Below are 27,397 nucleotides of genomic sequence, written 5' to 3'. Positions count from 1 at the left end.
TGACCCACTGGGAAGTTCTTGTGTGAGTTCCTAGAAACAAAACCGTAAGGGTGTGATTGGGGCCCAAAACAGACAATATCGTGCTACGGTAGAGTCAAACCCGGGATGTGGTAGGGGCCGGGCTAGGATGTGATAATTCTCAACATTTCAAACACATAAAAATATTTTTGAGGGGGGTATCTATTAGTTCATATTTATTTTTTCTATTTTCCAACTTTGAAAATCAATAAAAATTAGTTTAGAGACCTAATAGATGGTACGATCACTTCAAATGTCTTGAACCATTATCTTTAACTCCCAGGAAAATATTTTCTAAAACTAAAATATTTCATTTTTTTTTTCTTCACCAAACTGTGAGTATAACCCATGTTTTCAATCAATCGGAGAATTTTTACAAGAATCAATATAAGGCAAAATTTGAGTAATTCTTGTCACACGACATGGTTCCTAAAATTAATTATAGCGCATTCCGAACATTTCATACACATAAAAATATTTTTTGGGGCCCTTCTACTAGTTCAATTTTTTTTTCTATTTTTCTACTTCAAAAATCAAGAAAAACTAGTTTCGGGACCAGATATATGGTAAGATCACATTCAAAAGTCTTGCAATATTTTTCTTAACTCCCATGCAAAATATTTCCAAAAACTAAAAATTTCGATTTTTTTTCACGAAAATTGTGAGTTATAACCCATGTTTTTCAATCGATTTGAAATTTTTGACGAGAATCATTATAAGGCAAAATTCAAGTCATTCCAGACACGTGAAAATACTTTTGGAGGGGCTTCTATTACTTCATATTTATTTTTGCTATTTTCAACCTTAAAAATAAAAAAAATAAGTTTCGGGAAGTAATAGATGGAATGATCACATTCAAAAGTCTTGCAACTTTTTCCTTAACCACCAGGCAAAATATTTCCTAAAACTAAAAATTTCAATTTTTATCATAAAACCATGAGTTATATAACCTACGTTTTCCAATTGATTTGGGAATGTTTACGAGAACTATTATAAGCCAAAATTCGAATCATTCTTGTTGCACCACATGTTTCTAAAATATAATTTTAGGGCATTTCCGACGCATAAAAATATTTTTGAGGGGCTGGGACCTAATAGATAGTAGGATTACGTTCAAAAGTTTTGCTACATTTTTTTTAAAAGAAAACTAATGAAAAGAGCTTGAAAACTTTGAGTTTTAATGATAAGGACAAAATGAAGGGTAAAGTGAATAGTACCAGGATTGACTTTTTAATGTAAAAATGTGGTTTTTCATTAAAGTGAACAGTACCGAATGCTTTTCGTTAAAGTTCCCTTTTTTTAATCCCCACGCAAAATGATTCCTCAAACTAGAAAATCAATTTTTTTCACAAAAACTAAAGAGTTATAAAAGGGACCCATGAATGTTGATCAAATTTCGTTTAACAACATAAAAATCAAATGTTTATGGCACGAGTTGAGTCTATGAACATGCTCGAAGCACATCTTTGCCAACGACCCTTCCAAAAGAGAGTTGCAAAGTTTGCGAGTGACAGAGAACACTAATTTACACCAAAAGAAAAGCAGGATTGGCTTACCCTCGTTACTGCAACATATCTACCTTGAAAAATGACCTCAAGTCAAATTAGGAATGAGCTCAAACTGGGAATAGAAGTAGGGATTTTAAACAACAAAAGTTGGGGACAAACAACGGACCAAACAGCCAATCTCGGGCAAATGGTCAAATAACCAAAAAGAAAATAAAAACAAAATCGAAAGGAAAATGAAATCAAAGTGCACCACGAAAGGATGAGAAAAAGAGAGCAACAAAGAACAATGGTGCAGTCAGAGAACCGCTTTTCATTTTGTAATGCTCCGGTGCATCACGGCACAGCAACAAGGACATAATCAAACCCAATTCTATCCCCCAGAAAGAAAACTAGGATCTTTACAGACTAAATGAAAAATCAGTGGCTACAAAGCAATGTATAACGACTGATTGAAAAGAAAGGGAAGGGAACTGTCCAATAGAACTTTCAACAGTAATGAAGCATCTGTATGAACTACCTTTACACTGCAACAGATACCGTTGCATCAAAACTGTACTCAACTAATAAATAATTACAAGCCTTTTCTTGGTCCAAAAATCCATGTCAAATATTTACCTGAATGTCTTACAGCAGTGTATCTGCTACGAAGTCGGATTACTTTTCCTCTGTGAGTGACCAGATAATAAACCCTCCAAAAAAGAGGTTGCTACTTCTGTTTTAATCTTTTTCCGAAACCTGTAACAGTATGCATAGTTATGATGTCATTCCAGACTAAATTCCTCATCAGAAACAAAATTCAAAGGGAAAAGTAAAAGCTCCACAAGAAATGATTAGACAGGCTCAAGTAAACAGATTCTTAGAACTAAACATTTCAAAATAAATACAGACACGCATGGCTCTCACATAGCTCGCACCTTTATTGAGACAAGAAAAACATCAAGGAGCTAAAAAAGGAGAATTCTACATGAGCAAATATCTAAGAAAACATTCTGAACACCATCATAGGAGCTGATTGGCACAAAATATGTAACATGCAACTCCCGACACTACTGAATGCACAAAGTGAGCCACTCATACAGCACCACGCATTACTCAATTAAATTCTGTTTTGATAAGTGGCATGTCATCGACACGTTGCAACATCAACTAAAAATAAAAATGCAAAACGCGTTTGCACACACTAAAATACACAATGACATCTCTTGCCATTTGAATGAACCAAAAGGTAGAGTGAAGGAATGAAACTCAGATGTGCCTCTAACTCAATGAGTCAGATAAAACTTATATAGGGTACCTTAGCTGACCCTTCACCTTCAACAGAAGAATAAGATAAATATCCCGATCAAAGGTCACATATATTTGAGTTTATATAATCCCAAAAAATATATAATACATACTGACGTTTCCTTTTCGAATCATGTATATATTCACTCAAAATTCGGTAACTTCAGCTTTACAGTCAAGGGTTGCAGTGCTGATACTTAGTTCTACATGCTGAACCTCACAATTAACTTATAATAGCAAGCAGTATATTCCAACATTCTAAATGTGACAAAAGATAATGGCTGGTTAATTGTAATACTGGACTGTCCAATCATCTAACAAGACTTCATTATCATTAGAAATCGGCAGAAAAGGGCTATCATTCACAACAATTAACAAAAAAAATGCGACTAAGATTCAAAAAGAAAAATGTGTGACCCGATTATACATTATTAGAGGGATTCCAAGTGCACCTTCAGAATCACAAAAGACATTGGTAATATCTTAAGAGCAAACCAGATAAAAACTAGGCATGCACTTTTCATCTCACCTAAAAGAGTGCTCTAAAGTCATATACCAATAAATCAGTCATTTCTCACCTTACCCAAAAACTTATCATAATAGAAAGAAAGTATAAACCGAAGGGCAACAGATTAAAGTGATTCCATAAAGAAAAAAGAACTCTCAATGTGCATGAAATTGACAACAAGTTACGCTTGGGTATTGAATGACATCCCAAAATGTGACTACCGCAATTCCCACAAGAAACCAAAATTTTAAGAGATCACTTAACCGTCAGCATATGCCAAACCGTAGCAACAATATAACAAAATTAAGGCAAACTACATACTCAACCTCACCTAACTTGCAAATACCAGGACCCATCCAAGAGGAGGAGAACAAATATGAAATATCTTTTTTACTGTTTCATAGATGCAAGCACAACCAAGGACATGATTCCCCCAAAAAAACCAAACTTTTAAGAGATCACTTAACCCTCAGCATATGCCAAAACATAGCAACAACATAACAAAATTAAGGCAAACCACATACTCAACCTCACCTAACTTGGAAATACCAGGACCCATCCAAGAGGAGAACAAATTTGAAATATCTTTGACTGTTTAATAGATGCAAGCACAATCAAGGACATGCTCATCCGAGTGGAGTCAAGAACACAAATTGAACTGTTTGAAATGACAATGCATTTTACGATGCAACATGCACATAAAGATAATAACAAAACAAATTCATCAAAAATTAAAAGTTGGTGCATTGAATTGATTTCTATCTATTTTGATATCGGGTATATTTACATCATTTAAAAACTTAACGAAACAAGTGTACTAACCAAGAAAGAAACGTGGGCATACACTTGGAAGCAAATGTTCTCAGGATACATTTGTCAGGAAAAATTACAATATACAGAGTCCTGCCAAGAGCCTCCACTAGTTCTCAATAGTGCCTTCAAGTGGTACTTGGGTTTTGTAAACAAGATGAATCCAACTTTGAAGCACAGCATAATGTGACGTAACTAATTGATATGCCACTGTCAATGCTGAAAAAAATTACAGAAAATAAACAGATTCATCACCCAGAGAGAGAGGGAATTATCAATCTAAGCCATCATGGAAACAGTTTGAATATGCCTAAATGACGGTTCAAAATGCAGCGCACTAATTTGCACAAATAGAGTCAAGGATGAAAAATCATATGAAATCTTTGAGATGCTTCTGATTAAAAGATCGTGAAGTCAATTATAAAAAAGAAGTAGCACAAGGGTTCTCCATCGATTCAAATTAACAGAGAGGTTTCAACGAGGAAAGAATCAATTAAACTGTAGTAGGATGAAGCCATACAGAGAAGTGCAGGAGCTGCAAAACACAAAGTTAAATGTTGAACCAAAAAAGAAAAACAACTTACAAGAATAGTTATGTAGGGCAAAGGTTCACTACTAAGCTGGTCTCCAACAATTAACAGCAGATATGTCTGGTCTACATGGCAAGATCTGGGAAGCACTGTGACCTGGAAAAGTGCAGCCAGAAAGTCACTTAATCACTGCAACAATAGCCCAGTGTTTTAAACATGCAAGCAAACTTCAAAACAAGTTTACGTAAAGATCACCTGATATTGGAGCTCCAGTTGGAACATTATTAGGGGCAGGACGCTGAAAAGCAATATTATTAGGTTGTGGCCTATCAGGCGGTGGGTGAAAATAACCTGTCATAGCAGAACCGAATATAATATAAGTAGAGATACATTGGGCAGTGCAAATAAGGCAAAGGAAACTTTGGCCATCACAACTAAAACATTAGATAAAAACACTAATAAATTATTAGTACAACTTAGGGCCCATGATTTGATTTTCTAGCCTCAAAGAGAAAATGAGTTTTAACAATAATACAAGCAGAAATTCTAAGGTGCTACCATTCCCACCTACCTTCTATTGATCTGTCATCTAGATTTAGTTACAAGGTAGGTGGGAAAATGGATAGGTGGGTGGGAATAATAGCACTGTACACTATGCAGGCAACTTCTTAATGGATAACTTCGCCACCAGGACCAGAACCCTATACCTTCATGGACAAATGGTGGTCCCGGATGTGGGGGTCTTCCTCCATTCATCCAAACACCACGTTGTTCATCAGCAACAAATCTTCTTTGACTATCAGGTGGGGGAGGCAAAGAGTATGAGCCATGGTATGGTTGCTGAGGATGCTGCTGAGGATGTTGAGGATGCTGCTGAGGATGTTGTTGAGGATGCTGCTGAGGATGTTGCTTAGTATAGGAGAAATGACTTGACGGATTTTGTGGTGGGGCAGGAGGTAAAGGCCTTTGAGGGAAAGGTGTATTAACTTGTTGAAATGGTTGGCTTGGTTGAGAGATTTGTGCACTTAGAAACAGGTCATTATGTCCATGTTCTAGCGGCCTTGTCGAATTAAATCCAGAAGGTTCTCGAGGACCACATACTCCAGCAGGAACAAAGCAAGCTTGCTGCTGCGGAAACATCTCCTTGGTAGTCGCATCAATAGGGCCAACATGAGGAGCGTTTCCAGAAACTTGAACATGCTGGTTACCCTGTATGAAGATATAATTTGTCATAATATATACAACAATAACAATGTAGCACTGATAAAGGTGGGGAAAGCAAGAAGTCTTACACTTGTGCTGCAGTATTCATGAGGCATAGGAGGTTGATATGCCACTTGCGGTGAAGGATGCATTGATGATTGCAGAGGCAGCATCTGTTGGGGTAGTAATGAAGCCTGTGTTGGTATAGATGACTGGGGAATCAACAATGGTTGATGACCAGAAGATGGTAGGGGAGGAGGTGGCTGCGATGGGGGAGGTGGGGGTGGTGGTGGTGGTGGTGGTGATGGAGATAACAGAGGTGGTGGTGGGGGTGGTGGAGGTGAGGGAGGCAAAGGTGGGGGTGCAGGAGGAGAATCAAGAGGCAATGGTGGAGAACCCTCTGGAAGAGGGGGCAAATCAGTGCAAGCAATTGAAGCTGGCTCCATGACCCTATCTGATCCCTGCTGTTGTGGATCCATTTCAAAAGAACCATTAATAAACAAGGGTCTTTCTTCCTTTGGGTGTCCAGAAACATCCTCCATTTCAAGTTCACCATCTACATCCTCCAAGATGCAATGTCGCCTATCATTAGGAGTCACCGCACATGATTCTGACTCCCCTGAAGCAAGGGTAGTTTCCATTGGTGAGGGATGGCTAGTCTCCTTATATGAACAGCTAGGAAGTTCTTCTTCTTCTTCATCGTCATCTTCAAACGCATGAGAAGACAGAAATCCAGGCAGCTGAAATGTAGCATTACTGACAAAAGAGGCAAAAGATAACTACACATATTAAATTCCAGAAAAAGTGCAAGCAACAACACAGACATACAAATAATAGAAGCATTTTGATAATAGATCTTTAAGTACAATTTCACATAACTGAACCCAATAATCAAACAAGACCATTGCGAGTTGCAACAAGTGTTCCACTGAAACAAACACTTGTTCCTCGAGCATTGCAAACCAGATACTCATTATTTATTTTCTCCTTTGAACAATACTATCATGCAATTTTCTTTTGGTGAGTACTTCATGGAAAAACAAATAACTGTAATTTCAAAACACAATCCAACAAGCAATTAAAATAATACATTTTAAGAAGAAAAGAAATCATTGAATTTTCCATGCAACGACATTTGGATTCCTTCAACTGCATCTAACAAATAAATAATTAATTAAAAATTCGTTGAATTGCACGTACATAAAATATAAGAAAGATATATTCATCGTATCCCTTACATGTTCAGTATAAGTATAATGGTTTTCCAAATTAAACATGACACTGAGATTGGATTTGAGTTCCATAACCACATGTATGTTACTTCAAGCAACAATAACAAACAGAATCTTATAGTCATGCCTTTAGAGGACCAAAAATAGGCTTAATAGAACAAAAGAAGAAAATAATACAATACAATTATAACCGTTCACGTAAAAAGTTAGTACTAAATACCTTCCATACTCATCCACAAACATTCCTTCCATTTCTCTGATTGGATCATCTATGGCACGCTCAGCTCGAGATGGACGTCTAAAGGAGTAACCAGCAGTTGAATCATCATTTGAAACTCCAATGTCATCCATGTAACGACGAAGAACAGATTCAGGAAAGATTTTCCTCTCTATCCACAGCCGTAAAACCTGGAAGAGAAGTCTGTTTCACTTTATCTTGTATAAATGTAAGAAAAACCCATCAAATTATATAGCAGTGCACTTACCTTAAGACATTGACGACGATTATCACGAGCACCAGAACCAGGTGGTGCGGCAGCACCTAGAAGACGTGGCAATGCTGCTTGAACCATCGGAACATATGAAGCTCCCGCAATGCCTGAATATCAATAAACAATAACTATTTTTAATATTTTTTACAACGAAATACAGAGAGAGAGAGATACATATTTATTATTACAAGTTCTTTCAAGTGCATGTACCTTTTTGATTATGAGAGATTTGTGTGATGGAATCCACAAGAAAGAAAAGATCAACCTTACGATGGAAACTAGGCTCGCTCTCCAACTTCCGGATTAGTAGTTCCACAACCTGCATCAACATTTTAAATTGTAACTAAAGAATCTACAAATCAACATCATGGTAATCCATGATAATCATCTTTGATTTTGTGTGATATATTTATTTATTGGTCAGCGTAAGCAGTTCTAGAGAATCAACCAACTTCGTTTGCAAACTTGACACGCATTACAAAATCTAGATTCGCAACCTAAAGGAATGCACCAACTGCTATTTAAAGTTTTCTTTATCTCAGCATAAGATAAATTGTAGAAAGAAATGACAACTGCTAATTTGTTATGGTAGGATGGACATGAGATTTAAAATTCAAAAGGACCAGTGTAATGGCTCTAGGTGAAATCAAAATTTACAAGATGAGCAGTTTCAAACTAGAAAGATGTCTTCACTTGGCCTCACTCTCACCCATCTGACTTTGAACTTTTATGCTCTTAAATATTTGCATCAATCAAGACTCAAGATGAATGATTGTTAGTATAGAAAATAAAATTTTCACTACAGAACTATTTTGAGCTTATTTTTTAACAAATAAGAGTACACTCACACATGTAATGGACATATATTACAAATTATAAACGTATCATCCAGCAAACATATGCAAATGCTTTCAAATTGATATAAGTTATTGGATAAATTAATCAAGTGATGAATAAAAAAAAAACGAAAATATTGCATTGATGAATGGTAATCATCTTTGAAAAGAATAAAACAACAAAAGATAAAAGAAATGTGAATGAGCCAAGGAGCCTACCTCATTGGCAATACCATACTTGGCACAATCAATGGCAAGACGAGTTGCACGACTAATACTTTCTTTAGTCCTAGACAAAGTCTCTATCATTCCCTCAAAAGAATCACGAGCAACAGCTGCCTCGGTACCACCACTAAGTGATCCTCCAGCAGTTCGATGCCCAGAACTAACTCTTCTCTCTGAAATTTCCTCTAAATCAAGTTGAATTTGTGATACATACTGTCGACCATGAGCAGCCGGGGAAACTACATTTGTGAGTTGATTGGATCCCGGGATATCTGCCTGCAACGCACTGTTGGTAATGGAAAAAAACCCCTGAACTGCAGAAGGGCTGGGGCTCCTCCCTTGCATATCTGAGTTAGATACAAGAGTTGAATTGGAAAATCCAAGAAAGAAATTTTGCGACTGAGCTTGTTTCCTTTTTGCTTGTGCGACTGCAATAAGATGCCTCATAGACTGAGATGATTCTGGAGTTTTAGAATCCATGGATAAGCCAATTTTATCTTCTCTGCCAACTTCCATTCTGTTATTAGGAAAACAAGCAACAAATTATCAACCATAAGAAACGCAAGTAGCAACTATGCACACAATGAAGAAGAAAGAGCATGCATACCTTTCACCAGAAAATAAAATGTACTCGGTTGCATTTTCTGTTAAAATAGCGGGGTCGTTGATCTGAGAGATTGATCGTGGAGTAGGTTTAGACTTTTCTCCAGAAGATGCAGGCTTGTTTCTTGCCTGATTATGAGAAGAAACCGAACTGTTAGACACTAAACCTAAACCCTTGCTACACAAAGCCTGAGCCTTCTTTTGAGTACCGGTACTAGAGACTTTAACAGATTTTGTGGGTTTCTGCTGTTCCACAACTGATTTAGTGGTAGAAATTAACTGGGGAGACTTCTTAGGAGAAATCACCGTTGGTTTCTCCTCCTTCAGCAACTGCCCAAGTTCTGATTTTTTTGGACTGTGATACACATGCACTGCCTTTTCAAGACTCTTTTTGTCAATTTGAGGTTTCCTTTCCGGCCTCACCTCATCCACGTGAGGTTTTCTAGGTGACATAAAACCATCATTTAACTGGGAAGATGATTCCTTTGTGCGGCCCATTTGAAATTCAGTAGGACATTTGGTACTCTGTTGAGCAGTATCTGACCTCTCATGATTTTCATTAGTGCTCTTTACACCGTCTGAAGAGTATGATGGCGCTTTAGTATTTCGGGAAGATCCTCCATGAACTGGTGTTTTGGGTTTTTCCTCCTCCTCCTCATCATCATAGAGGCACACAGCTCTCCGTTTTTTCTGTGTAGGAACTCTGATGTCAGTAAAGCATGACATATCATTCTTCTTATCATCAGAGACCAAAGCATCAGAGTCAGACATAGCCTCCAATGCTCGACGGTGCCTCTTTGTAAGGGGTAGCACAGCTTCATCACCAGGACCACTGGGTCCAACAACATTTTTGGACCTGGAAACTAGATGGTTCTCTCTTTTCACACGTGAATTTGACAAATTTGAATCCAATTTTTTTAATGTCTTGTCATCAACATCAGAACTAGGAGATAGACTCTTCACAATTTTAGAGACTGAACCCTTTGGGCCACTATCCCCTGCATCTGCATGTTTTGACTTTTTGGTAGGAAGTGAAGGACCATTTGTTACCAAATTAGGCTTTCCAAGCCCTGGTTGAGACCCCTTTGTCCTTCCCGAATGTTTGTCTCTGGCCTGCTCCTCAGGATCATCCATCACATCATCTTGCACCTTGACTTGCTTATTGGCTTTAACCAGGTCTTTTGTCTTTTTCCCAACCTTCCTACCAGGATCTGATTTTAGAGCATCTGGGGAGAACTCCCTCTTCCTGCCACCAGAGCCATGTTTGCCTTTTGTTCCATCTTTCAATCGCTCACCAGATTGTAGCTGATCAACAGGACCAACAGAGCTATCATCCTTCGATGATGTTACAGCAGAACGATTTTTTTGTTCCTCAATTGTGCCATCATGTTTCCTCTTTGATCCAGTAACCATTTTTGACAACTTGTGGCCATTTGCTACAGACCTCTGTCCATCACTGTGTTTCTTAGTGCGATCATCTTCTTCACGCTTACTACCAGAAACTTCTTCCTTCTCTGGCTTGGATTTCTTTAATACCTCTTTTTTAGGCGGTGGAACTGCCACCATTTTACTTTTTCTCTCAGGAGAAAAAACTGGAGAACTCTCTTCTGCTCCACACGAGGTAGATGGATTTACAACATCATTGTCATTTTCACCTTGTAACTGTGAACAACGTTCCAGCTTAGAGCAAATATCACCCAAGGCTTCTTCTTTGTCTGTTTGTCCATTGGAATCCCGTACACCCTCCCCATCCCTTAAGTCAACATCAATCCCATTATCTTCTACGCCATCACCAGACGGAGCATCACATCCGGGGTCTGATCTATCAGTATCAACTCTCAAAGCATTTGATTTCTTTTTTTGTAACTCATCAAATGCCTGACATATGTCCTTCACAGCTTGGGAAAAATTCTTAGTTTTAGCATGACAACGACCTAATAATTTGCTTTTTGCCTCACTAGTGAATGCCTGAATATCTGCAGGGGCAACAAAAGCTCTGTGGAGTGGGGAAAACAACAAGAAAACAACATCAGTAGCAGTTAGTATAACCAGCAGAAAAAGAAAAAAAAACACAGTTGAATTAGAAAATGAGCAGAGCAAATAAAACACAGAGAGAAGAATTATGGACTCTAGATTTGGTCTAAATGGTTCCACTGGTTGTTTTTTTTTTTTTTTTTTTTTTTTTGTTTCTATGCGCAATTCAAAGTGGTTTTGGAAAAAGCATCAAGTTCTATATTTAATAGATTTGAGCGCCAATTAATATATTAATTAGTAGTGCAAGTCTATTTTTAACTTTCAATTAAATGAGAACAGGGGTATGAGATTATAAAGCAGACCACATACGACACTTGCCATAAAAATTTCTGTTTAATTGTATAACATGTGAACTTCGCTAGTGAAATTGTTCACTAGCAGGAAACAAGTTCCCTCAGATTTTCTTTCCCAGTAGAAACTATTAATTCAAAATGCAATACTCCAACTATTGAAATCCTAATCAACTCAACGCATTTTGGCAGACTATGTTGTCATTTTCGCCTTGCAGTATCTACATTCTAGGCAGTTTATATACTAGTGTTTTCATTTTAAATAATAAATGCCCGGGTATAACAGGTAGTTAAATGTAAATGTGACAACAAACTGTATTCACTTGCATATACTAATACAAAATTATCAAGTGAGATATACTTACATCTCTTCCGTTCCAAAAAAATTGTCAATTTCACCTTTCTGTGATCTACACCCTAGGTTGTCAATATATTAGTGTCTTATTTCTTGTTATGAAAACTCCATGCACAACAGGTATTTCAATGTAAATGTAAGACATTTCACAAACAAACTTTATACAATGTACATGAACAAATCTGAAATTATCAAATGGGATATACTTACATCTCTTCCGTTCCAAAAAATTGGACAAAATATTTCTTCGGATCAGGGACCTTCTTCCAATCTTCAGGCCTGCTAATCTGAAAATTCAAACCCACAAGAGCTCCCTCAAAGGCCAACCGAATTGTCGCATAAACTAAAATCTGACGGAGTTACTCTTATCGATGAAAACATTAAACATAGTCCATTCAATTCTAAACATGCCAAATTACTGGAATTTCATGCTCCGTATTTATACAGCAGAAAGCAATATACTTTATTTTAAAAACTAACACAGCGATTTTATGAATCGAATATCTTATTCGCCAAGACAAAAACAAAAACAAGATATGTTCAATCCTATTCCTTAAAGTATATTGCAAAGTTTAAGGCAAGATATGCACGAAAGATGCCTCACAATGTTCAGTCCCATTCAGTAAACTACACAAGTCCGAAAGCCTATGAAATTTCGCAAATTTAGTTAATATTTATACTCTACGAGAAGTCAAATCCAAGTAGGACACATTGATCAACAAGCAATTCAAGGAAAACCCTAATGCCCCAAAACACAACCACAAACATAAACGCAAAGGAAAAAACGAAGAAAAATGCACACAGCCGAAGATGAAGAGGCAGAATCCGTAACAGAAACAAAGCGAAAGGGAATAAAAAAAGCAGACCTTGGCGGGCCAAAAGGGGAAGCCCTTGACCTTAGCAAGAACAAGATCGCCGAGACTCAACTGGCTCTTATCCTTGGCCTTGTTCGCTCCGCGTCTACGCCCCGGAGCCATGGCGTGGACGCCGCAATCTTAGAAAACAAAAGCAAAAACCCTAATTGAATCGTCGCAATCGAATCGCAGAAGCAGCTACGAAAACCCTATACAAGTCCCAGAGACTCGGAATTGGAATCGTCGCCCGTTGTTGACGGCCGGTGGATGCTCCGGCGCCGGAGGTACTAGGTCATCGGACGACAGGGCTCTGCATTCACAATTCCAGCGAGCCAACGAGAGAGAAGGAGAGAGTGTGTGGGTGTGTGAGAGAGGAATTGAGGCGGTCCAAGGGCGAGAGATTGTAGATTTTGTGAGAAGGAGGGCTTGGGCTTTCAGTTTTGGGGGTGTTGGGGGCACAAATTGTAATTTTACGAATTTTCTTTTATTCTTGGTTTATACTCTATATATATATATATATATATTAGTACTTGGGACAAAAACATTAAACCCTTTTTTTTTTAATTTAAATTTGGGAAGATGAGATTGGTCGGGACTCGCTCCGAGAGACGTTTTTATGTGCTGTCTGTGTACGTGGCAAAGACTCTTCATCTTTTACATTTCTTTCTTAATTTCCTCTTCCCCTTTTTTTCTTTCTATTTATAGAAATAGCAAATATGATATATAAGCAAAATATGTAGAAGAAAAAAAAATTAAGAAGGGATACAATATTAAGTGGTTTAGAGCGTTTACCCTGCTCCCGCCAATAAAGTTTGTATCAACATTCTTTTTCTCATCACTCAAAAATTGAAGATTATAAGTGATAGTGCTTTTTTTATGAAAATACAGAATTCCAAATGAATGCTAAGGGGAGAAACAATTCATGTTGACTTCCGGGACGGGCCTAAACATGAGATATATAATTCCGAGGAGTTCAAATGCAAACTAAAAAAGAGAGAGGGTTTCTCACTGAGACCTAAATCTCTGATCCTACTTTGAACTTTTATCCTTTTCTTTGCCTTCATTGGCAACAGCATCAGTCACCAGAGCCATTGGTCTTTCATCAATCACCTCATCAATGATTCCGAATGCCTTTGCCTCTTCTGGGGTCATAAAATTATCCCTGTCCATATTCTTCTCAACTACATCTACTGGTTGCCCCGTATGCTTCGAGTACAACGCATTAAGGGAATCCCAGACACGAACCATCTGCTTCGTGTGAATTGTCATATCTTTTGCTTGTCCGCTGTACCCGCCTGAAGGCTGATGAATCATAACTGAAGCATTTGGGAGAGACCGCCTCTCACCCTTGGCGCCCGCAGCTAAGAGAAGAGAAGCCATTGATGCAGCTTGGCCCAAACAAATGGTACTGATTGGTGACCGAATGTACTGCATCGTATCATAAATTGCAAGACCTGTATGAACTAATACATAATCATCACCGTGTAACAATGCTTGTGAATTTTAACCAAATCGTGCATTGAGTCTCGTCTATTTCTTTATTTATGTATAGAACAAAACATAGCAATACTGTTCAAAAATTAAATCAGAAGCATTGCGTTGTAATAACGGTTGTAGTATAAACTCTTTGACTTTCTGTATTTTATAGGAATAGCTTAAACTAAAACTGATTCCCGTTAGATCCAACTACATCTACCTTAACAAAACTCATACAGCAACAACAACAACAACAAAGCCTTTTCCCACGAAGTGGGGTCGGCTATATGAATCCTAGAACGCCATTGCGCTCGGTTTTGTGTCATGTCCTCCGTTAGATCCAAGTACTCTAAGTCTTTTCTTAGAGTCTCTTCCAAAGTTGTCCTAGGTCTTCCTCTACCCCTTCGGCCCTGAACCTCTGTCCCGTAGTCACATCTTCGAACCGGAGCGTCAGTCGGCCTTCTTTGCACATGTTCAAAATCACCGGAGCCGATTTTCTCTCATATTTCCTACAATTTCGGCTACTCCTACTTTACCTCGGATATCCTCATTCCCAATCTTATCCTTTCTCGTGTGCCCACACATCCCACGAAGCATCCTCATCTCCGCTACACCCATTTTGTGTACGTGTTGATGCTTCACCACCCAACATTCTGTGCCATACAACAGCATTTTCCTTAAATGTCCAATACATATAATCCCATACAAAGCGATTATGAGGTGGAGGCTAGTGTCAAAAGGGGTAGAAGAAGACCTAGCAAGACTTGGAAAGAGACTTTAAGAAAAGACACAGAGTACTTGGAGGTAACGGAAGACTTGGCACAAAACAGAGCGCAGTAGCGTTCTAGGATACAGCCGAGCCCACTTGGTGGGATAAGGCTTTGTTGTTGTTGTTGTTTGTTGTAAGGATACATCTGTAGTAGCCAAGATAGAGTTCAGATACTATGTAATATTACGGTGAAAAGGACCCATGTCGGAGTGTACAACTACAAAGTGAGTGCCTCAATACTGGTGATATTTCGCGTACATGGTCATACAATGGTAATTTAAAAGGCCTGTTTTGAATGGAGATCCATCATCAACTATTAAGCTACCGTATAATGATTATGCAAGTCAATGACTTGTCTAACAGTTTGATTTTGTGACGGTTTGTAGAATCAAATTCCACTCGACAACTTAATAGATTGTGAAGTCATAAGAAAATCTCAAGGTTCTCCCTGATAATGCTTATGATTTACAATCATCCTTACCGCAAATATCAATTCACTCAACTGGTAATATAACAATAAACAACCACCAAACATATAAAAGGGTAAATCACGTTGTAAATGGACGTCAGAATGGGTTAAAATGAGAAAACAAAACCCTCCATCGCATTTCTGACATGTTCAAATTGCAATCGACAAATAGAAAACCAAAACAATATCTACCAATTAAAGCACGAGAATTTCAGTAAAATAAACAGAAATAAAAGATGGGAAGCGATAAAAGGACCTGCAGTGACGTGACCACCGGGGGAATTGAGGTACATGTGGATGGGCTTGGACGGGTTCTCGGATTCCAAGAAGAGAAGCTGCGCGACGACGACGTGGGAGGTGTCGTCGTTGATGGGGCCGTTGATGCAGATGATCCGCTCCTTGAGGAGGCGGGAGAAGATGTCGTACGCGCGTTCCCCTCTGGAGGAGTGCTCAATGACCATCGGAATCAAGCTGTAGCTGCGCAGAGATGGGGCCCATGGCCTGCTGCTTGCCAGGAGCTTCGCGTTTGAGATTAAGCCTCTCATCGTGAGAGAAACGAGGAGAGGGACTCGCAGATGAGGGATAGGGTTTATGGGTTCAAACTTCAAACGTTTACTCCAAGCTCCAACTGTTTTTCTAGAGAAACAGATACACAGTGAGTGTGTGTGTGTTTTAGGATCTGGGTTGGTTGGGTTGAGATCCTATGTGGTCGGGTTAAGGTTGTGAGTTGTGACCGCTGATGAATTGTTGAATTGGGCTCCTTTAAAGCCTGCCAACACCAGCTCGTAAAATCAGCCCATTAATATATAGTCAATGTCGCCTTACGTAGACAGCTCTTCATCCGGCCCAAAAATTGCATGAAACCAAAAGATTATAGTAAATTGGAGAAAAAATGGAAAATTATTGTTGGCATTTCAAAATCACTCTTCATATGAATTTTTTTTTTCTAAATATAGAAATTTTGGAATGTATAATTTGCGATTCTGGTGACCTTGGTGATGGTTCGCCGGATTCCATGGTGGCTACGGTGGCAGCAACAGTAGTGGACTTTTTAAATTTTGTCGTTTAATATGGACAAAATTTGTCTTCATGGTATTCAAAGTTTGTCATGATGGTATTCAAAGTTTCAAACTCATAACTTCCAGTATACGGAAGAAAATAAGAAATCCTGTGTCGTTGGAACTGTTCAAGAAATGGGCCCAAAAATAACATTTTCTTGGCTGACTTGTGTAATCCATAGAGTACGAAAATTAACTATAATAAATTTAATAAGTTACCTGCTGAAAAAATATATATAGCTCAATACTAACACTATTATTTACCATATATATGTATTTCTAAAATACAGGTCTTCACATTGTGGTGGCCTTAGTAGGGTATGTTGCTTATATTTTTACTAGAAAATAATGGATTGCGCATAGTGCCGGCGTTTATGAAGGGAACTCCGGCCGGTTTCGAGAGAACACTTTGTGGGCAAAGCTTCCGACTAGAGGGTAGAGGTCGCCGGCAAAGTGGGCTTGGTGGAAGTCAGCTTGACGTTTTGGGTCTTCAAAACTCGTAGTTATTGTTGCAAGTTCTTTTTCCATTATACAATGGTTATATTTATTGTATTAAATCAAATCCATGCGTGGCTAGTGAATTTGCGAAGACTTACTTTTTGAGCGAGTCTTCTTAGCATTTATCACAAACAAAATTTATCATATGCTAGCTTTGCCTTCACAACATATGTTTGTTTGGACCCAAAATGTCATTTTGGGCCGAGCTCAGAAATATCCTCAGCCCAAAGGTGTTTGTTTAGAATCTTGTCATTGGCCGGCCCTGTCGAGGTTGGCTGAATCTTGCTACGAGGAGGATTATTTCATATAAATGTGAAATAGTCGAATCCTGGTGTAATAAGGAGTCTCAAAGCTAAAGTACTTGGGATTAGGAGATGAACCTGGTTTGTTTAAAGGTTTGGTTTAGAGTCTTATGGAAAGTAGGATTGGCCGAATCCTAACCAGATTAGATTTGGGAGTTCTAATCCTAATACATTTCTAGTTCGGCCATAGGGGTTCTCACTGCTATAAATAGAGGAGGGAGTGCATCATTCAAGGGTCTCCAATTCAACACATAAACTGCCCTGCGCAAACTCTCGCTCTATGCGCAACCTCTCAACAACCTTGAGATTTTTATTTTCCTTTCTCGCCAACACATCTTCAGTTTGGATAAACATCACTATAAAGGTAACCGGTGAACATCTTCAATTTGGATAAACAGCACTGTAGTCGTAGAACCATTCGACCGCGAAGCACCTTCAGTTTGGATAAACAACACTGCTCCGAGATCGATTGGTTACCTATCCAAGTCTTGGTCAAGAAAGATTTTCAAGTCCTTATTGGCAGAGGTCATCTCATCAATCTTCTTGGCGAAGTGATGTGTTACAGATTATTGGGCTCGGCGCACTGAACACCGAGTTGTTTTATGATTGGATATTCACAAATAAGTTTTAGAGTTTGGCATTTTGACGGTCGAACCACATTTACCATCAAGACATACATCTCTTTTGAGTACTTGTGTCCGTATAGTTTGGTGCCAGTTCAGCATGCTTATACTCTTACGAATATAATCATCGTGCTTTTACTCTTACGAATATAATCACCGTGATTGAACCTGGCACTGACGATCCATGAATTTCTCAAGATTAGCAGCCTTGTCTTCAGGTTCTAGAACCCCGAAGGCCGAGACGTGTTCCTTCCTCGGCCGCAGTCGCAAGATCAATAAGTCAGCAGCGCGCCCAACGAGACATCAACACATTTTACTCCCTAGCCAAGCTCAGCCGACAAGTTGGCACACCCCATACACAATCGAATGACGTAGTTAGCTTATTAATTTCTCGGCATGCGCACCACGTAGACTTGGTAGTTTTTAGGGTCAACAATGTTACAATTTTGTAGAATTTTTTAATCAAAATATTGTAAATAGTTTTTATTTAAATTGTTTGACAAATTGCCCAGACGTGTGCAAGTTGTTTAATGTATAAACTATAACTTAGTTTATGGAAATGTATGGAAACTAAGTTAAGGAAGCCTTCTAATAATTATAATTTTAACCAAAACGCGTAGCTACGCAAAGTTGGCGATAAGAAAAAGAAAACTATGTCAAATGTCAAAGTTTGAAAATAATTGATATACGGTCTTCTCGACGTGCTTTATGGGAAACAAATCCACTCCATTTTTGGATGAAATAAAGTGGGACGGCATAGAATACACCAAATCCATTTTCTATTGTCTATATTGTGGATAGACTTCGCAAATTTAAATTAAACATAGTTTATCTTAGCCTTCATTTATATCGATTCTAAACTTGGTTATATTATATGACCTTAATATATGGAAATGAAAAGTGGGCACGTTAATTTGACGAAATATGTAAAAAGTTTGGTTGTTAGAGAATAAGACAAACAGATGTGATTGGCAACTTGGCATGTATACATGTTTGAGTTTGACGGGGTATATCAGGGGCCACAACTTGTCCAACTCCATCCATCCATCCATTTTCCTCTCTACCACCATAGCACATCAATTTTCACGTGACAATCCCAACTGTCAATTAAAATAAAAACCACCAGAAAAGTCGAAATTTTTTTTCTTACAAAAAAGCGATAATATTAGTAAGTTAATATTAGTTGTTAAGGAGAGGAAAATCGATGGGAATTGAAACAGCTTACTAAGCTAATTCAACATTACACAAGAATTTTATGATACATAATACTTTAATGTTTTCAAAATTTTAATTACACACAAGGCACTAAGCAAGGACAAAATGATGAAACAATCAATATTTCATACGTGCCAATAACATATACTTTCAAAATATCACAGTAGTAGATTACTAATTATTGATTTGATTGAACGTTCGCTTCCTTAGTTTTCTTTTACCGCACCTCAAATAGTCCAATTTTTGTGTGCAAATTCATGGAATAATATTCCGGTGATTCCTCTCGAGAAATCCCTCCAAGACGACCTTCTTCTTGCATTCCTCGGAATTCATATCCAAGGCCCGCGGAGTATTAACATTGGAAACGGAATTATGGTGAGGGGATCCAAATCCATCGGCAGCAGTAGCGGCGGCGGCAGCCGCTGATCTTAAGCGTGGGAGGAAGTAAAACCATGCGGACGTACAAAGGATAGCACAAAAACGACCCCATACTAGCATAATAATCAACGTCACCATAATAATAGACATACCAACCAGTGGGGACAAATTCTTCCTATTGGCTCCACTCGACTCTCCCTTTGCCTTTGCCTTCCCCCTATTATTATTTTTCGATCCGGCGTTGTTTGACACGGTTGTCGACCACGACCACGACGAATAATGTTTACTAAAATTGTGTGTCACTGCCGACGGAGTTGCCGGCACTGCCTGTTGAGTTTGGCTTTCGCGAGCGGGGAAAGACACGGAGTGCGACAACACGGCGGTTGTTGTCCGAGTACGAGACTTGGGCGTCCTAGTCTCCTGTACAGCCGGTGAACCGGGTTGGCTTTGGTTGCTAGATGCCCCTTTTCTTCCACCTGATCCTGCACTAGTTGTATTTGTTCTTAGTGAATGAATTTTCCGGCAAAACCGATTTTGACACGTGCCATCCTTAGGGGACTCCAAATGGTTCCTACTTCCGAGGTTGATCGAGTTTGTCTGCAACGGCGCAAATAATTAATTTACAACAAAGTTAATTCGCGTAACTAATGGAATAAATTAATGGAGTTTTAACAAAATATTTTCGGTATTGTTCATTTTTAACGAAAAATCACATTTATACATTTCTCTGGTACTATTCACTATACCTTTAAAAATAACTTTTCATTAGAATAGAAGTTTTTTGGATTTTTTGTTAGTTTTCCTATAAATTAAAGCACAACAATTACATTAAGCTGGTTTATTTTCTTCCATACAAGTGATATTGGGGGAGCAAAATCAAACTCTGAAAACTCGAATCTAAATGTCAATATATACGAGTGAATTAATGAATATAAATTACTATACCTGTGGAGGGTTTTGGGTAATAGTGTTCTGCGGGTCTGAGACTACGGGAGGCGGCTCAGCCTCTTCCCTACTTGGGGTCCCTGGCGGCTCCCCATCGGTGGTGGCCGCAATTACGTCTTCGGAAATAGAGACGAGGTTACTAGATTTTGACTTGGTCTGCAAGCTGGAGAACTTGACCACCTTGCACGGACGTTTCCGTTTGTCGGTGATGGTGGTTAGAGTGGTACTGGAGGTGTCGATGGGGACGGTTTTGGTGGCGGACTTGTTGGTGTGAAACCTCCAACTTGACCAAGAAATCAAATACCAGCTGCGTTGACTAGTATTACCAGTTGAATGTTCACCCTCGATATCAATCTTCTGGTTTTCACGATCCTCTCGGATATAGTTGGCTTCCTTTCCGATGAGGGGGGCCGGCTTTGATCTCCTACTCTGTTTGTGACTCGTTTGCCTAGAAAACCCGAAGCAAGCGAGAAAACAACTGCTTTTTGATTTGGATATGGACAGAGTAGAAGTTGTAGGACTAGAAGTGGGAGTAATGGTTTTCTTTTGGATTTCGGCCATGGAAGTCATGAGATAAAGCAGGAGGGGAAGGCATGGAGATGGATCATGTAGAGAAAGAGAGAGAGGATGGCTTTCAGCTTTGAAGAAAATACCAGGTTTGGTCGCCTCTAGTGCTCGACCTCAATATTTCGATTTTTATATATAATTCACTATTTTTCTAATGAAAATATTGAAATTAATATGTATTAGTCCCTATTGGTGTATTTTATTCTCATTTTTAATGGTGGCGTTGTTTATGGCTGATTCAGATGTGTAATAACAATAATGGGTTTGGTTATGACTTGAGAAATAGGGATGCATGACTTTTAAGACTTTGGTGGATAATTAAGAAAACAAGTCCATGTTTTAACCACGTTCGTGCTTCCATCATCTAGCTAGCTTCTTCAATCCACATTAATATTATTCGCTTAATCCTTAATTAGGTGAGTTTGATTAATTTAAACGATAGTAATATTTATCAACTTTATAGAAAAATATTTACATCATTCCCCATATTTGGTTGCAAAGGAAGCTATCGGGTGATTTACTTAGTTAGATTAACGACAAGTATAAAAAGTCAACTGACCAATTGTCTAGTCATTTGCAATACATCGTGAATTACGCCTTCAATCGTTTGCATCCACTTTCAACTCGCTTCGCGACATGATCACGATATTAGAAGAACCAAATTTCACAATCATCTTTGAGTGGCCTGCAAGAAGAGATAGAAACTTATCAATTAACTCAACAGTCAAGAACACAAGGATTAAACAATTAAATCACAACCCTTTGATCATGTACGCAATATGAATGTAAGAACAGAAATAATTGCATCAGTGCATACCTGCAGACATGTTCATAGACGAAGAAGATATGAAAATCTGCACAAAACCTTCTCCTCTCTGCAAAGCTCGATACTCTCCAGATTATAGGCAACTGGAACGAAATTCAGAGTGTGTATTTGCGAGAGCAGGGGCTTGTGGTTTTATACTACAAGTTCCCGATCACCTATAACAATCCTACAAGGAATATGAAACTTGTTTGTACCATACTTGACCAATCCCGAAACTACCGAGCACCGGCCAACGCTATACTGTCAAGGACCCAGAAGAGTTCCCCTCCGACCGGGAGGCCAATCACTACTCGACACGTGTCAAGATTAGATGCCAATCAGAGCGCAGCACGTGTCGACATCAAGAACCAATCACAACATGACACATGTCAATGTGACAAAGCTACAAGTTTTTCTATAAATAGGGGTCATTCCCCCACAATATTGCCTAATGCCATTTGTGTTAAATCATTCACAAGAACTCACTAAATTGAGAGCTTGATCCTTTGTACTTGTGTAAGCCCTTCACTACTAATAAGAACTCCTCTACTCCGTGGACGTAGCCAATCTGGGTGAACCACGTACATCCTGTGTTTGCTTCTCTGTCTCTATTCATTTACGTACTTATCCTCACTAGTGACCGAAGCAATCAAGCGAAGGTCACAAAACCTGATACTTTCTGTTGTACCAAAGTCTTCGCTGATTTTGTGCATCAACATTTGGCGCCGTCTGTGGGAACGACACTTATTCCTACTCTCTTCAGCTGTGTCAAGCTGGTTTCTATCATTCGTACACTTTCTTTTGACCAGGCATCCCTCTCCAACATGGGAAGCGAAGGAAGCCACAGCACACAGAATGACACCCCCCTTGCACATAGTGCGAATCAACGAAAGAAGGAAGGAAAACGAGTTCTTCTTCAAGCTAAAGTCGATGAGTTGGAAGCTCAGAACAACAAGATAGCAATGAGGAATGAGGTCCTCCAGGAGCAATATGAGAAGCTCTTCGAGACACTCCACGAAGCTAGGCAAGCTCAGACACGCGAGCTTGTTGCCCCCGTGGAAGTCAACCATCAACTGGGTGCCCTCCAACATGGAGGGTCACATGCATTCGACATAGATATCCCTGATAGGGAACAGATTACCCCTCGACTTGATAATCAACATGAGGCTTCTCTTAACCCAGTTGCTTCGACCCGAACCATGAGAAGTGGAGGGAGACACCTCTTTGCTGAAGGGGCAGAAGGATCGAAAGCCGTCTTTCGCGATTGTCGGGATTTCCTGAAGCAACGTCGAGAGAATTCCATCCATATAAGCTCAAAGATCAATGACCCAAGGATCTCTGAGAGACTCGGTCCCCTGCCACGGCCTGAGCCGGCCACCAATTTGGGGAAGGGGCAACAAGTCCTAGAGAGACATGAGGGTACAGGGGACTCAGAGGTGTTCCGACAGACATACCCTGGAAGCCAGTACAACGAGTCCAGGGAAAAATCACATGCCCTTGATCAAACCTTCCTAATTCCAAGAGGAGATGGAGATTTACGAAAGAAAGCTCCAGTGGCACATAACTCCGCTCAGGACCCCCTTGTCCTACAACTTCTTGAGGAAGTAAACAAGTTGAAGGCTGAACGTCAGGCTGAAATACCTGACTGGAACCAACCCAGGCCTGGCCCTCTTACAAGGAGGATCCTCAACACCCCCCTTCAAGCAAAGACAAAGCAAAAGCTTGGCTTGCAACTTTATACTGGAAAAGAGGACCCGATTGAGCACCTTAACCTCTTTGAGTCCACCATGGCATACCGGATGCACACCGACGAAGAGCGATGTCTTCTCTTCCCCTCCACCCTCTCTGGCGGAGCTCTAAATTGGTATTGTCGTCTTACACCTGAGACGGTAGACTCATTTGAGGAATTGAGGAAACTATTTGTTTCCCAACACATTTTCCAAACCGATCGCTTGCACTCTGCAGATGACCTGTACACTATCCGCCAGAAGCCAGACGAGTCATTACGTATGTATGCTGGCCGCTTCAGCCATGAATACTCCCGGTGTGCCGAGGCAGACGACAAGACTGCCCTCAAAGCCTTCACGGCAGGCCTACGTGATTGTTTCTTTAAATACATGATCAATGCCAATACTTGGAAGACTTACTCTGAGGTGATGGCGCAGACTTATAACCATGCCTCCGCCGAGGCAAAGACATATCAGGAGAAACCCCCTACAACCATCATTTATCAACAAGTGGGAGGTGGAAGCCAGACTCACCTAAATGAGAAGACCTCGACTTTCCAAACAGCAGTGGCACCTCCCCATGCCTTGCATAATGCTTCGCCGAATCAACAGACATATCAACTTCAAGGCAAGAGGAAAGATTTCCATCCTCACCACTCTCATTTCAGTAAAAAGAGTAAGGGACACTATCCCGATAACCAAGGGTATCGCCACAATAACGCTCGCCCCCAGGCAGTCAATGGGGACTTGATTTGATCGGCCCAATGCCGGCATGGAAGGGCAAAGTCTGTTACGCAGTCGTTGCAGTGGACTACTTCACAAAGTGGGCCAAAGTAGAACCCTTGGCAACCATTACTGAGGCAAAGATAGAAGACTTCGTGTGGAAGAACATCCTTTGTAGATTCGGCATTCCCAATGCGATAGTCACTGACAATGGGCGACAGTTTGACAACAAGAGGTTCAGGTTGTTCTGCTCTAAGTTCAACATCAACTTATGCTTTGTCTCTCCAGCTCATCCCCAGTCTAATGGACAAGTTGAGGCCATCAACAAAATAATCAAGCGCACTTTGAAAACCAGCTTGGACAAAGCTAAAAGCTGTTGGCCAGAATTTGTACCCCAAGTTCTTTGGTCATATCGCACTTCATATCGGACTTCAACAGGAGAAACTCCATTCTCACTTGCCTTTGGCACAGAGGCGGTTGTCCCTGTTGAGCTCGAGCAAGCAACATTCCGAGTCCAGAACTACATTCAAAGTGAAAATGACAAACAACTCACCCTCAACTTGGATTTAGTCGAGGAACACAGAAACCAAGCTCACTTGAGGAATGTCGCCTACAAGCAGCGCATCTCCAACTATTATGACTCTAGGGTCAAGCCTCGTTCTTTCAAAATAGGAGACTGGGTCTTAAAGAAAAGATTACTTTGCGACAGAGTCCCGAGTGAAGGCACACTTAGTCCAAACTGGGATGGACCGTATGAAGTCATTGGCATTAGTCGCCCTGGCTCTTACACACTTAGAAGCTCCGATGGCAAGACCCTTGGCCATCCATGGAACGCTGATCACTTGAAGTACTACTACAAATAGACTCACGATGTACAAGTGTTGAGCTATAGCCGTTCGGCATCCTATGTAATGAAGGCCATTTGGCAATGAATTCAATAAAGAGGTAATTTAGCCAACTCAGCCCTCACTCTTTTACATTCATAGCAAGCGATGCCGGAACCCTTCTCAATCAGAAAGCAATCCGTCTTCCACAGTCACTACAAAACAAGCAAATGAAGACCGTGTCAAGCGCAAAAAAAAAAAAAAAAAAAAAAAAAAAAAACAGCTTCATCCAAAAAGCTTCACCCGAAAAGCTTCACCTCCAAAGCTTCACCCACAAAGCTTCACCTAAAAATCTTCACCCAAAAAGCTTCAACCGAAAAGCTTCACCTCCAAAGCTTCACCCACAAAGTTTCACCTAAAAAGCTTCACCCACAAAGCTTCACCCACAAAGCTTCACCTAAAAAGCTTCACCCAAAAAGCTTCACCCGAAAAGCTTCACCTCCAAAGCTTCACCCACAAAGTTTCACCTAAAAAACTTCACCCACAAAGCTTCACCCAAAAAAAAAACTTCACCCGAAAAGCTTCACTTAAAAAAGCTTCACCTACAAAGCTTCACCTAAAAAAGCTTCACCTAGAAAGCTTCATCTACAAAGCTTCACCATCAAAGCTTCACCTAGAAAGCTTCATCTACAAAGCTTCACCATCAAAGCTTCACCTAGAAAGCTTCATCTACAAAGCTTCATCTACAAAGCTTCACCATCAAAGCTTCACCTAGAAAGCTTCAACACCAAAGCTTCACCTACAAAGCTTCAACACAAAACCTTGCTCCAAATAAACAAATTTTGTTCACAAAACCCAAGATGCCCTTGAACTTGTACAAAAACACTTGGGTAAACATAAACATTTTTTGTTTTACACCCACAAGGGCCCAAAATTTTCCTTCTTCTTTATTCACTTATATCTGTTCCCAAACATATTATAATAGATCCAACACCAAGCCAAAGTCCCAAGTTTCATAATGGACAAAGGTACAAGCAATTCATCAATAATGAAGGTGCTACAAAAATTGGAATCTGCCCCAAAATAGAAATCCAACCCAAGAGACTTTTTCTCTCTCTCCCTTTTCCGCCTCCTTTCATCTATCAAATTTCTGCAACCTCTGCTCTTCTCCAATGGAGCTGAATTTTAGACACCCTATAGTTCTTGAGCATATGAACAACTTTCAAGAAGGAACCATTTCTGTTTGAGCGACGGAAATTACAGTGTTGAAGCTCCAAACATGATAGTCGGCTTCTTGCAGATTTCGAAGCTGTTGTGATGTTTCGAAGATCTGAAAATATTTAACCGTTAGTTCATCCTGAATTTTTGATATGTTATGAAAGAGTCGATGAGGAACAGCTTCAATGCAGAAAGCATACCGATCTGAACAAGAGAAAATGGAGTTTCGAAGCTCACAACAAATCTGACGGGTTGACAGAAAAATAATAACCAGTCATTCATCATACCTGGATTTCTGGAGTTATACTGCTCCGAGGGATCTCAAATTTGGATATGTTGTAGTTCACAAGCTGAGGAACAACTTCAATGAAGAAAGCATGCTGATCTGAGCAAGAGAACATAGAGTTTCAAAGCTCACAACAAATCTGACGGGTTGACAGAAAAATAATAACCAGTCATTCATCATACCTGGATTTCTGGAGTTATACTGCTCCGAGGGATCTCAAATTTGGATATGTTGTAGTTCACAAGCTGAGGAACAACTTCAATGAAGAAAGCATGCTGATCTGAGCAAGAGAACATAGAGTTTCAAAGCTCACAACAAATCTGACGGGTTGACAGACAAATGATAAACAGTCACTCATCATACCTGGATTTCTGGAGTTATACTGCTCCGAGGGACCTCAAATTTGGATATGTTGTAGTTCACAAGTTAAGGAACAACTTCGATGAAGAAAGTATGTTGATCTGAACAAGAGAAAATGGAGTTTCGAAGCTCACAACAAGTCTGACGGATTAACAGAACATTGATGAACAGTTACTCATCATACTTGAATTTCTGAAGTTGTACTACTCCGATGGATCTCAAATTTGGATATGTTGTAGTTCACAAGATAAGGAAAAACTTTCATGAAGACGACTTTGCAATCTGAGCTATAGAGAAAGGTGTTATCTTGCATCCACTCAGGCTGATTAGTGGAAACGAAAAGCAATTCCACCAAAGAAAAGATGAAAAAGAG

The 27,397-nt window shown here is 39.6% G+C and overlaps 3 protein-coding genes and 1 long non-coding RNA gene across 12 annotated transcripts; all 4 read right to left on the bottom strand.

The window, feature by feature from the left end:
• Positions 1 to 1,805: 1,805 nt before the first annotated feature.
• On the bottom strand, positions 1,806 to 13,257 carry LOC126606262 (ENHANCER OF AG-4 protein 2-like). Of its 8 annotated transcripts, none has more exons than XR_007617168.1 (15): positions 12,794 to 13,256; positions 12,138 to 12,214; positions 11,938 to 11,982; positions 9,253 to 11,244; positions 8,640 to 9,162; positions 7,795 to 7,903; positions 7,579 to 7,691; positions 7,314 to 7,501; positions 5,951 to 6,617; positions 5,366 to 5,867; positions 4,914 to 5,009; positions 4,713 to 4,814; positions 4,141 to 4,347; positions 2,142 to 2,261; positions 1,806 to 2,050 (listed from the first exon to the last, which is right to left on the bottom strand). XR_007617168.1 is itself a non-coding variant. In XM_050273625.1 (13 exons), the coding sequence occupies exons 1-12, from the start codon at positions 12,902 to 12,904 to the stop codon at positions 4,744 to 4,746; spliced, it is 4,494 nt and encodes a 1,497-aa protein (XP_050129582.1). In that variant the 5' UTR covers positions 12,905 to 13,256; the 3' UTR covers positions 1,806 to 2,261; positions 4,713 to 4,743. The 8 variants fall into 8 exon arrangements, 2 of the variants coding, with proteins under 2 accessions (XP_050129582.1, XP_050129581.1); XR_007617170.1 differs by having other exon boundaries at positions 4,163 to 4,347; XR_007617167.1 differs by having other exon boundaries at positions 1,806 to 2,261.
• A 276-nt stretch (positions 13,258 to 13,533) lies between these two features.
• Positions 13,534 to 16,165, bottom strand: LOC126606278 (ATP-dependent Clp protease proteolytic subunit 2, mitochondrial). The gene is made up of 2 exons (XM_050273647.1): positions 15,752 to 16,165; positions 13,534 to 14,235 (listed from the first exon to the last, which is right to left on the bottom strand). The coding sequence occupies exons 1-2, from the start codon at positions 16,038 to 16,040 to the stop codon at positions 13,811 to 13,813; spliced, it is 714 nt and encodes a 237-aa protein (XP_050129604.1). The 5' UTR covers positions 16,041 to 16,165; the 3' UTR covers positions 13,534 to 13,810.
• Positions 16,166 to 19,227: 3,062 nt separating this feature from the next.
• Positions 19,228 to 21,247, bottom strand: LOC126606272 (uncharacterized). The gene is made up of 2 exons (XM_050273639.1): positions 20,515 to 21,247; positions 19,228 to 20,166 (listed from the first exon to the last, which is right to left on the bottom strand). Exons 1-2 carry the CDS (start codon positions 21,082 to 21,084, stop codon positions 19,447 to 19,449), a joined length of 1,290 nt encoding a protein of 429 aa, XP_050129596.1. The 5' UTR covers positions 21,085 to 21,247; the 3' UTR covers positions 19,228 to 19,446.
• A 4,491-nt stretch (positions 21,248 to 25,738) lies between these two features.
• Positions 25,739 to 27,397, bottom strand: LOC126606281 (uncharacterized). Of its 2 annotated transcripts, XR_007617175.1 has the most exons (5): positions 27,028 to 27,397; positions 26,847 to 26,944; positions 26,666 to 26,763; positions 25,876 to 26,490; positions 25,739 to 25,791 (listed from the first exon to the last, which is right to left on the bottom strand). It is a non-coding gene; the product is annotated as an uncharacterized LOC126606281 (long non-coding RNA). The 2 variants fall into 2 exon arrangements; XR_007617176.1 differs by lacking the exon at positions 25,739 to 25,791 and having other exon boundaries at positions 25,815 to 26,490; positions 27,028 to 27,342.

This window comes from Malus sylvestris, chromosome 16, assembly GCF_916048215.2.
Source record: "Malus sylvestris chromosome 16, drMalSylv7.2, whole genome shotgun sequence".
Classification (NCBI taxonomy): domain Eukaryota; kingdom Viridiplantae; phylum Streptophyta; class Magnoliopsida; order Rosales; family Rosaceae; genus Malus; species Malus sylvestris.
The sequence above is the reverse complement of the archived record's forward strand: the minus strand, read 5'-3'. Positions and strand labels throughout refer to the sequence as shown.